The 12698-nt window shown below is 37.1% G+C and overlaps 1 protein-coding gene across 1 annotated transcript in view; it reads right to left on the bottom strand.

Annotated features, from left to right (window-relative positions):
• The window catches only part of LOC139119031 (kinesin-like protein KIF18A), a 45636-nt gene extending 32944 nt beyond the window's left edge, over positions 1–12692 (bottom strand). The window contains exons 1-7 of the mRNA XM_070683035.1: positions 12638–12692; positions 12130–12230; positions 9459–9534; positions 8625–8699; positions 7330–7602; positions 1627–1791; positions 368–489 (exon numbers count right to left, since the gene is read on the bottom strand). Coding sequence (XP_070539136.1) covers positions 368–489; positions 1627–1791; positions 7330–7602; positions 8625–8699; positions 9459–9534; positions 12130–12230; positions 12638–12679 — 854 coding nt within the window. The 5' untranslated portion in view covers positions 12680–12692. The remainder of the gene's footprint in view (positions 1–367; positions 490–1626; positions 1792–7329; positions 7603–8624; positions 8700–9458; positions 9535–12129; positions 12231–12637) is intronic.
• Positions 12693–12698: the final 6 nt, after the last annotated feature.

The raw sequence follows: 12698 nt of genomic DNA, 5'->3' as shown, positions 1-12698 counted from the left end.
GAGAGATATAGCTAGACACTGCAGAGAGAAAACATACAATGAGAGATATAGCTAGACACTGCAGAGAGAAAACATACAATGAGAGATATAGCTATAGACACTGCAGAAAGAAAATATACAATGAGAGATATAGCTATAGACACTGCAGAAAGAAAATATACAATGAGAGATATAGCTAGACACTGCAGAGAGAAATATACAATGAGAGATATAGCTATAGACACTGCAGAGAGAAAACATACAATGAGAGATATAGCTATAGACACTGCAGAGAGAAACATACAATAAGAGAATAGCTAGACATTACCAGTACATGTAGACCTGTTTATTACAGTGAATGGGGAGTGTACAGATTAAAATCACTCACCTCTCAGATGATTGCATGTCATTTTCTTGCACTCTTGCATGTTTCTGTAAATGTTTTACTTGTCGTCTCAAATCTTTGATTTCAACTTCAAGGTGTCTCATCCTCAGTGTCGTTGCCAAAATCTACGCAACAAAAAAATCAAAGCCAAAAAACTGTTACATAAAATATTTCAGCACAAATGGTAATAACAACAAATAATCAAATTAACTGACATTTTTTATCATTTTTAATGCTTGACAATCACTGATCAACAATAGAAGAACACAATTCTTTATTAAAGGCCCGATAGCTGTATCTTTATCACATTATTTCTGTGATTTTACTTTCAAACTAAAACAAGTTCATGGGAATGTACTCATTGAGGGGTGTTTATACAGGTTGAATAAAATGTCCATTTTGACTACATGTGCAATTTTGAGCAAGATAAATAATAAATGTTTGCCCAAACATAAAATGGCGCCCTCATGCAAATAAAGCAAAAACACAGTACACAGTGCATATATGCATTGGAATCTTCACAGAAACAACAGAGTAGTACAATATAATACATAGTGCTGAATGTTTTCCACTGGGACACCATGTGCTATGTTTTCTATGTAATAATACCAATTTTTAAAACTGGCAGAAAATTAATATAATGGTTAAATTTACATTTACTTGTCCAATTTTTCAGTAGTAAAAGACTACATCCTTTAAATATGTAGAATTTAAAGAAAACGAGAGAAAAAAAAAGAAAGCTTTTTTTCAGGTCGACAGATTTCAAGAGTTACAGCTACAGGGGCTTTAAGGCGGAGCCTCCCTTTAAAAGGATGCGAAGCTATGGCAGTGTTCATTGTGTAAGTGGACACCAAAAAGGCAACACATGGGCACGCGCTCCAAAAAAATGCCACTTTTAGTTTTTCCCAGCCGCAAAAACACAGACAGACTGCCAAGCGGTCAGCGCGAAGTTGCTGCCGATCGAACTCTGTGGTTATATTCAAAGTCTAACGTGACTGGAAGACAATGTTTTAGAAAATTCGAGCATTTGTGGTGGGGAATCAATGACCGTTGGTGGTTTGAACCGACCGTCAATCAAACGCTTGTATAACTTTGTTTGCAGTATTAGCAAAAGGTGACAAAAGGTTGAGATCAGTTTGTGTAATCAATGTAATAGAAATCAAACATTGTACTGGCCAAGTGTTTGACTGGGAGGAGAACTCCACTAATGCGAGAACCTGGGATTGAAAAGTGCAGCTTTAACAAATGTTGTCTTTAGTTACCTCAGGTGTTTCATTGTCTTGTCCAATTAATGGAAATTCAGATTGTAACCTTTCAACTTTCTCTTGATTTTCAACCATTCTGAGATCAACTTTAGCCTTGGTCTCACGAAGTCTTGTCTGTCTGTTTTTTGTTACTGCAATGACTCTGTCTAGCTTTGTAGTCATCTGAAAGACAATTCAATCATTAACATTATATGGACATTAAGTCAACATTTCACAATGATAATTGCTAGCAGGATAATGCTGCATTGTATGGCTATAGTCAAGGCAGAAAATTAGGATGAAATTGTAATATCATATACCTAGATTAACATGCCTGTGTAAGCTATGGTAGAAAGTGCCTTCAAATCCATGCTTTTTTTAATGTATCACACCGAGCTCTGTGCCATTATGGGTGAATGTTTCGAGTTCCAGACCTACTTATGTATTTAGAAAGTTTTACTATAAACATCAGTGTGCGAGATTTAAAAGTAGTCAGGCACACCACGTCATTATGCACATTTCAGAACTAGCTTCATTATGATTACTACACATGTTGCTATCAGTAAACATTCTATTTGTAAACAAAGCCACCACCAGAGTCACATAGGTCTCCTCATTCTAATCATATGGACAACGCTGAAGCTAGCGATATTGGGTGATATTTCCCAGGGTTTCATATTAAATCCAGTGTTAAGTATGCACACATTTAATGATGTCTGCGTTTTTGGAAGATTTGAAGGTGAACTGCCTACAAATAAGATAGAGTGCAATCACATGATAGATAGGTTAAGCCGTCGTCGTTCCTGTCACCCAGCTTCAACTACTTTCATTTTATAGTGAAATGCTAACTAACTTAGAGGCATTGTATTTCTTTCAATCGTACTTTTTGCTGATGATCACGTTTCGCTGCCAGTATAATGTAATTTACAATAATTTACACCACGCCATTCTTTTTACACCTGGATTTACACCTCATTCTTTGTTGTGTATGTACGTTGCTATGCAAGTTCCACAGGTAAATAAATGATGTCATTATGTAAATCACTTTGCATCGTCTGCTCGCACTGGTCCATTACTTCCCATTAACTACCTCACGCGTGATGCATCCACTACGCCATTTGAGTAAAGTGGGTTGCAACTTTAAATTCTGTGCACCAATCAAAGTGCACCTCACACATGTTACAAACACAGACAAGATCAAGTTATCATCGGCCACCTGCCCAATGTGCAACTGCAACAGTAGGTCCAACAGCTACTTGTTGGCTGAAAAATCCATACCTGATACTTCATCTACTTCAAAAATGTTCATATTGTGTGATTTTTGACATGTCGTGAAAACATAAGTGAAAACATAAGTGTGACCAACATTCCAGTCACCTGCGCGGTAAAGTGGCGCCGATGTGCCCAACGTTCAGTGTGGGGTGACTGAAATTGCTCACTGGAATATTGACGCTTGTCATGTTTTGACGATGTGTATTTCAAACTCGGCCGAAAATCACACGAAATGAGCAGTTTTGAAGTAGATGAAGAATCAGGTATGAATTTTGAGAATGAAATGGAAAGATCGACTGTTCTGTGATAAATGGACTTGCTCATTTCACAGTGAAATCAAACGCAGAAGATGACATGTCATTATCTGCCTAGCTATTTGGGAGTTTGACATGCATATCACAAGTCTAAGGACGGAATTTGCGCAGAGCAGTCAACAATTAACTAAGAGATCGATGAACTCATCTTCTTCGAGACTCTTGTTGATGTATGTTGCTGACAAGGAAACACAACGTAATTTGGCAACTTGTTTATGCATAATGTTAGCGAGTAGGGATACCACTTTGCATCGACTTTTCAATCTGATGTTTGGATTGGTACAGTAATGCATAGTGATTGTTAGGCACAAAGATTTGCCACTTCATGTCGTACGTGACATCGTTGTCATTTGAAAGTCAGTTTACTGCTTTCTTTTGATTGTCAGTGAAACTCTTGCATTAATAGATCAGATGCTCGTGATGTGTTCTCCAAGGTCACTCATGGACGTAGAGTGGCCATCAGAGCTGAAGTACATGTGCTAAGTGATTACACGATAGGCTATTCACAGATCACATATAATCACGTGGCGGTGCTTTTAATCAAATGATCTAACATCTCGTTTGGCCAAGGTCTGTTTTCGAGAAGCATCCACTGCCCGGACAAGAGATCTTGGCAAGCAAAGATGTTCACTTTGCGACGGAATGCTTTTCCGAAAATTTACAAAATTGGCAATAAATGTTTGACATCACATGTATTTCTATCTTCAAATCTTTGCTCAATAATTTCACTACATATTTATCATTCAATAAGATAAAGCCCTGATACAGGTTTTGCAAATCTCAGTCATACAGCATAAGGGCCCTAAGACCCTTCTGCCATCACAGCTCAGTCCACAAAACCCATATCAGGGCCACGCACATTATGGAATATTTTGTTAAGATAAATTTGTGTTTTGCAACTAATAGGGCTGAGTTTGTTAACAACTTAAGATGTACTCACACAATCCTTTAAAAATATTCATTCTATACAAAAGACTATTTATTATTTGACCTCAAAATTATGTTCAGATCAAATACAATGTACAAATACCAAAGGCAGATTTGGAAAAGTTTGCTTTCAAAGACCTAGTGACTATCCAGTCCTGAAGATAGAATGTTCATCGATGATTCTTTTGTGAACTTAAATAGCTCAGAAGACATTCAAACATTAAGCTTTCATTGTGACACTGTGCTTCATGTTTTACTGTTTGTGTACTCCAAGAATGATAGCAGACTTTTGGAGTGCATAAATTCAAAATCAGATATTATAATGGATCAAGTTCCATTCAACTGGCAGACGCAGCACGCAATATTGGATTCCTGTTTGACAGTAGCCACGATTTCAAGAAACACATAATTCAGACCTGTCAGAGCATCTATCTACTTATCCGCCGTATTGGATCATCAGGAAATATCTCTCTAAAAAGACTTGTCTGACTCTCATGTATTCAACTCTTTCTGCCAAGCTAGACTACAGCAACTCACTACTCTACGGTTTACGGACTCATACATCAGATTACTACAAAGAGCACAAAACTCGGCTGCCCGTCTCATCACAAAAACAAGGAAAAGGGATCACATTACACCAATCCTGAAGGAACTTCACTGGCTCCCCGTGTCTTACAGAATTCAGTTCAAAATCCTACTTCTCACATATAAATCAATACATAGACTCGCTCCTTCATACCTGGCTGAACTCATTGAAGTCAACACCCCTAGCAGATCTCTGCGATCAAGTCTACAAACCACACTTAAAGTTCCACGAACTCGATTAAAATCATACGGTGACAGATCCTTCTCCTATTCCTCATCAATTCTATGGAACAAATTGCCAGCTCCTCTTCGATCAGCCCCGGACATTCGCACCTTCAGATCTCTGCTTAAGACTCATTTCTTCAAGAGAGCTTACCTGTGACCTAGTGTAAAGCGCCAGTGAACATTGCTGATGGATACTAGGCGCTATATAAATTATTTATCCTATCCTATCCTATGATGAAATATCAGCTGCTGAGCCTTGCACTCAGAGATGCATGACAATTCTATTTTTGATTTTGCTCAGAGCACAATGGCATGATCAAATTTTACCATTGGCATTGCTATGAAATACAAAGTTTAAAAACTGCTGTAAAAAGGCAATCACACTTCTACTATGTCTACAGTACTTATTAAAGGCACATGAGCTGCAACTTTTGGCATTATTTTAATGATTTTATATTTAGATTAAATTAGTTCATATAAATGTTCTTACTCAGAAATGTTTACTCATAGTTATCCACTGAGTGAGACTGCATGGGGAGGTTTCAGTAAGACAAATAATAATAAGGTGCCGTATCCAAATATGGCCACCTCGATACAACTACATGATAAACAGCGTAAATGGTGCATGTACACATTTGAAGCTTTACAAATACAACATGGTGCAACCCACTGAAAAGGACCGGAAAGGGATATTCTGCAACAAGCAAACATTATGGAGGCATAGTTAATGACTATATCGTTCAATTTGCAGAATGCAATGAATATCTGAGGAAACTGGAGGTACCTTGAGGTTGAACAAATTTCACAGAGTTGCAGCTCATGGACCTTCACAGCCTTCACTCAGTGTTCTCCCCAGAAATTTCTGAAACAGGATCAGCTAATTTGCAATGCATAACAATAACTATGTTAATTTTATGTTAATTATGCAATACACATGTCACTCCATAGCACCAGAAAAAATCCCACATCAAAAGGATAAAGTACAATCTTTTATGCGCTTCATATATTACATTCATATTTTCATTCAAAGTTTTCCAGTTCTCTCTAGAATAACATTCAAAATCAGACGTTTTTATGTTATCCTCTGTTACTGTTTGTCTGTAGCCAGATTGCTAAAACCGTGGCGTGTGGCAAAACAGTTACACGGACAAGTTCATACGGGACTGAATATTGCACTTACGATTCGAAGTCAGCAGAGCATGCCTGCAGAGAAATATGTTGACTTTAAAACTCAATTCATAATAAAGAGAAGCCCGAAAATATTGATACACCGGGTATTTTCAAGAACAAGATTTGAAACTGCATTGACTTCGACAAACATACGACACTTTGACAACTGCGCGGTGTCCGCTGCCATGCATTTTGTGGAGCACACTTGAACACACGCCACCTTTGAACCTCGCTACACTGTGTACAGGTATACCCTAACCGTACGTACATAGCTGCTGTATTCAGATGATCACAGAAATGATTATTTTAGCTCATGTAGTTCTTTTTTATTTCATTTCATGGTGCCTTGAATATTGTAAAATTGGTCATGGGTTTTGAAACTCTATCAAGTGCAACTGTTTCTCAAAGTCAATCTAACGAATCCATGCAAGTTACGAATGCGTGAGACGAGGTGACACACGTGCTTCAACGTCATGTCGACGTACACAGATCTCGAAATGGCTAACTCGGACACGCAACGATCTGAACAGCGGCAGTACCACATTTTGCATCTTATATTTGTTTCAACCAATCGTACGATTTCAGCCACTTCTGATCGAAATCACTTTTCCTGACCTTCGGATCCTTACCAGTGCGAGACATTGGTGGCAACGGCAGTTCAACCAGTTGCCCGCTGGAAGAGATACATCATCGAGCCTTTGTTGAGTATACTCCATGTCCGTTGTATAATGGCCGTTGTCTGTACGATCGACAGTGTAACACATTTCATGCTTTTTTGAATTTAAGTTTCATCCGTCTGCGGCGCCGGCCCACTTATTCTCCTCACAGACAAGCGCAACTTTGGGTGCTTTGCAGCCGATAACCCTGCCTCATTGTGTGTAAAACATCTAAACCATCGACATGAAGGGAGAATAGTCTAACCATTTCACACATTTTAGCGATGGAATAAACCTTTTAATCATCTGGCATGTCGTGTTATCGCCACATTAGAACCGTTTTACACTTGATAAGCTCGCTGAAATAAAAGTGACAAAATCGCCGCCGAGAAACAATAGGTCTTAAGCCACATTTAAAGAGTATCAGCGGACATGAAACAGGATCGGCATGAAAAATAAAGGATCGGGCAAAAAAAAAAGGATCAGGCGAAAAAATAAAGGATCGGGGCGGATCCTGTTAAACGGCCTCGGGAGAACACTCGTCCACTCACTTTAACTTTGAAAAGGTTTACCTTGCCAAGTTCATGTGTATTGACCTTGATGAGTTTAAATCGTTCTTTGTTTCTTTCTTTCCTTGTAATTTTCATGGTAAGGTCACGATCAGATGATTCCAGCTCCATTAATTCTTTGCGAATATTTGCTCGTTCTATGAACACAGTAAGCATTGTATGTTGAAGTCTGTTAATTTCATCCTGACGAGATCTATATTCCAGACTCTGACGTCGATTATTAACTGTAATGGTGCCATCCTCATAACTCTTTAACTTGACCTTGAGGTCAAACACCTAGAAAATGTAAGTCAGAAAATATCAAAAATAATAACAACAGTCAAAAGAAAGTGATCAGGTGACTTCATACTTAAAGATGTACAATTGGTAAAATTAAAAGTAATGTCATTTCTCTAAATTGTCGATTTTTGGATTCCCCTTTGTAAGTATTATCAAAATGTGTAATAAAATATAGGGGTCACTGTGCTCGTTTGTGAGATACATGACCATGAATTCTGCCATTTATGAGAAAAAATGCTGAGTCAGCATTTTTTCACCAAAGACTGCATCTTTATGGAAGAAATAATTCAATGCTGTTTTATCTCAAAATTTAGCGCAGTGACCATATCATTTTATTTGATCACTACTATTTATTTCTCTAGACTGAGCTATGTGCAAATTTTTAAGAAAATGACAATAGTAGAAATTGATTTTCCAGCAAATTTCAATGTAATCCTTCGGGAAGTGACAAATTCCATGTGCGCATACTGCTCGTACATCCTTAACAATAAAAAAAAACACACCATTTTATATTCATATGCAAATAATACATAAGTTGACCATTTGCAGTTACCTTTACCCATTGGATAGTTTCACGGAACCAACAGGACAATTACATGGATTTGTCTCACATTCTGTACATCTAGTGGCAAATGTTGGCAGAAGTACAAACAAAGATTGCAATCGATACTGGTACTAGAATTGGAAGTAACTTTGTTGTGACATTTCATGCAAATAGTCTCTAGTCATGCCAGTTGACATCAAATCTCCTATTTGAAATGTATCAGACTGTCTGCAAATAATGCACTTGGACAGTACAGCCTTGACCTGATGATACAATATACATTTGCTGCTTTTGTTTATTCAATCTTAAATAGATTAATACAACTAAAACGGTACTAAAGTAAACCAATCTTGTAAAACTCAGATGTACACATCTCAACATTTCCACCTTTGCTTATTCTTTGCGTTTCTTGTAAGCTGTTAGTGGCTTCCGTACACTGATTTGAATCAGTATGTAACACTGACAGAAAACTTACCTCAGCTCTTAGTTCCTTTACAATCTGTGCATATTTACTGACATGAAAATCCACATTAACCACATTACTCTTCAGCTGCAGATAGAAACATAAATTTTCACTCATTACAATCATTGTACATACATGTATGTCATTATTGTTTCATCTTCAGACACAGATGAGAATTAAAAGTGCATAGCAGCAGTTGCCATTAACCCTTTTCCTGCCAGACAGTATCACTTCCCCATCAGCCATTGAAGTAAGTAAAAAGCGGTATTGAGCCAAAACATGGCGTATTTTCACCCACTTGGCTTGGTATGTTATAGCATCTTTAGTCAAAAAAATCAAGTTTACAATATTTATGTTTTCAACAGCTTTCAAATGTTCCATATTATGTTAAAATACATCATATGGAATATGTCATGTTTCATTAATTTTAACCATCTTGACCTGGTGGTGAAATATGGACTTGGCAGGAAAAGGGTTAAAGAGCACATGCTATATGAACAATTCTATGATAGCAGTATGTATATTGATTGTGCAAATGCAGCAATCTGATTGGTCAGAATATGAAAATTATAACAGAGCTACATTCATAATGTAGCACAGTTTGAACATGTGCAAACTCCAAGTTAGAGAAAAAAATCCCTTTTAGTGTTTCACATCAGAATTTCAATATAATATTATACTGTTATAATATCACTAAACCCCCCTAAAGGCAACAGTTATGTCACTTTGTTTTGAACAGTTTACTCTTTCTATGCAATTGTATTGTTTGTGCATGTTTATGGTACGCTGGAAAGCTGTTGGAATCCAGGACAGACTGACAAATTGCACAAGAACAAAGTGACTTACTAGTGATCTGATGTCTTTTGCTCTATTTGCATATTTTAGTGTGTTGTACGTATCTTCATAAGATAGATTTGATGGGCTGTAATTAACAAGAATAAAATCAATTAAGGATGTACGATCGGAAAAATATAAGCGTACTGCGCCGATTTCCGCGCAGAAATGTATCGATAGTAACCACGCGCGCATAGTGACGTTCCGAATGTTTTTGCGTTGTACAAAATGTCGTCTGCAGGAAAAGGAAAATCGCGCCGAGAAAATGTTTAGCGTGCCCTCAAAACATGCTAGAAGGTACGAGAATTCAGCAAAGAGATAAAAAAAATGCAACATGACCGTGGCCTGTACAGCGTAAATCAGAAGTGTGACGTCTGATTTGCTATTCGTGGTTATAATTCCAATGATAGTGTCTCAAGTAGACCTATCGGAGAAAGGAAGAATGGCCGTCGCATAGTCGATTTGAGTGAACTAGCCGAAAATCTTGACACTTGTGTCAGTTGCGGGCTTGCCTTTACGATTGTCATCGTGTATTGGAGAAACGCCAAGTTCACGGCCTCGGCTCCTGGCTCCACGTAGTGTGTGAAAACTTACTTAGCCTGGAGCGAAGTCAACCTAATCCCCACCGATAAGCGTTACGGCAATAAATATTACGTGATTTTTTTGTATGCTGTATTAATATATAGACTCTAAAAGTAGAAGAACCTAAAAGTCTTTGCTTTGTTCTGTCATTTCCCTCTCATTAAAGTTTAATGGTAGGTAGGCTTAAATCATGACTGGCCACTGCGGGTAGCCACGGCAGGTCAGCGGCATTTGAAGAGCGCCCTCGTGCGACGAACCCGGGAGAGCATGGTTTATCGCCAGAACCTGTAAATCCTAGTTAGTTTTTGCAAAATTGTGAAAAATCGAGCTCGGTGACCTACTAAACAAAATGTGGTTTTGGAAAATTCACAAAAAGTGCTATTATTTGGCAAAGTTTGAGAAAATTGACATTAGTAGAAACTATCAATAATTAATAAATTACCCTCTCCCATTCCTAAAATTTGGGGCATATTTGTTGCAATTTTGGTTAAAAAATAAATATGATGACTTTTTAACTCAATTTTAATGTAAGAAAAATCTTCAAAGTAGCTTAGGTTTATAATTTCTTTATTCTTTTACAGTGTAAACGTGAAAAATGCAATCATGATATAAATATGAAAATGATGACCTGTTTTATTGATTTTTAGTGATTTTGTGAAAAACCGTGTGATTTTTTAATGTCATTTTGTAAAAAAACAAGCGCGGTGACCCCATGTTTTTTTTCCCAGTTTTGGACTATTCACATATGTAGGTATTCAAATCCCCATTTGAAAAAATTGACATTACATTTACTTTTTCCGATCGTACATCCTTAAGTCTAGTCATGAAAAATATGTAACTGGGTAATCCATGCATTAAGTCTCAAAACCATGTTGATATTCAGAGATGTGTCAATAATTAGTAACATCTGGACAGTGAATCCAAATTCAAGCTCAAACTGTTCTTCAACAAAGCATTTCTTGTTTAACTAATGAAACATGACAAATTATTGACTGGCCAGTGATTCATTTTTAAGGTAGAACGCACCTCGGGGACAGACATTCGGACTCTCAACTTTTACAATTCTCTTCTGATATACCACATGTGGGGTTCATTTTAAAGCTCTTGGTGAAAGAAAACTTTTCACCAGCTAAGTTTTTCGAAATTCGGAATTTTTTATTTTTCTCCATAGAGTTAACAGGGATGCGGCCACTTTGAATTTCTAATATCAGTAAATCTTAGGTAGTTTGTTTCTCTAGTACCAAAATTTGCACAGTGACCCCCTAATTTTATTCTTGATTTTGAAAGAGAATGATTGAAAGATTCCTTGAGGAAAGTTTGAGCAAACGTTTAAGTCTTTCACTTTCGAGGTGCATACTAACTTGAGTACCGTCATGAGATCAACATGAAAAACTGCAATGCTTGCTGAAAACAATCTGAGGTTAATTTTGACTTGAGGTCAAGATGTTGATAGAAATAACACTGTAACGTTGAATGTCTCTATGGGCTAATGAAAATTGAGTTAAGGTGAACTTCTATACAAAATCATTTACCCTTTTCCTGCCAGACAGTATCACTTCCCCATCAACCAAGTCAGTAAAAAGCGGTATTGAGCCAAAACATGACGTATTTTCACCCACTTAGCTTGGTCTGTTATAGCATCTTTAGTCCAAAAAATCAAGTTTACAGTATTTATGTTTTCAACAGCCTTCAAATGTACGGTATTATGTTAAAATACACCATATGGAATATGCTGTGTTTCATTAATGTTAAACATCTTGACCTGATGGTGAAATATGGACTTGGCAGGAAAAGGGTTAAATGACAAAACAATGTGGAGTGGATCAAATATTATTTTGCATGGTGTTACAGGTAAACCTGTTATCAACAAAATGCAGTATTCAATTCATAAACGTCAAGATATATGGCTACAGATTACATGCATAATCTGTTTATCTTGGTCATATGGATAACTCAGCTTGCAACCCGGCTTTCAACAGATTGTGAACACATCATGATTTTACCTGACCTTCTCAAGTGTTGTTCACATGGCTAAGACTGATTATAATAATCAATGCATAAGCAGAACATCACAATGTTTGATATCAAAATTTCAATTTACCTTACAGCTGCTATCATGACAGTTCTGCAATTACCACCCAGTGAGTCTTTCAATAACCTTGTTAGCTTACTGTTCCTGTATGGAATGTGACATGATTTTGTCTGCAAATAATCACACAGAATTCAAATTGTCAAGTCTTTTTCAGGTTTGTTACTAAATATAGCTGCACACACGCATCTTTTGGACAAATATGCTGAAATTCGGACAAATTTTGTCGTTGTATGAGCGGCTGTTGTTGCAGCTTGTAGTCTCAGTCATCAATTCATATGAATAAGTGTGACGCTAAATAGCCATTCTAACACTTGCAGGTTTTATTTCTGTCGTTTATGCGGAAAATGCGGACAAATGTTTATTTATGCATATTAATGACAGAGAACAATGATGTCATTTGCGATCAGCGCAATTCTTTATATGTAAATGAAAGTTTTCTGCCAAACACTGTAAAAATCACCAAAATGTTAGTTTACTGAATCATCAGAAAATCTGAAAAACTGTGGACAATTTTTACCTTTGGATTTGCAAGAGCATTGATACAGTTTCCAAGAGCCATAGAGATCTGTTGATATTGG

This window comes from Ptychodera flava, chromosome 1, assembly GCF_041260155.1.
Source record: "Ptychodera flava strain L36383 chromosome 1, AS_Pfla_20210202, whole genome shotgun sequence".
Classification (NCBI taxonomy): domain Eukaryota; kingdom Metazoa; phylum Hemichordata; class Enteropneusta; family Ptychoderidae; genus Ptychodera; species Ptychodera flava.
The sequence above is the reverse complement of the archived record's forward strand: the minus strand, read 5'-3'. Positions and strand labels throughout refer to the sequence as shown.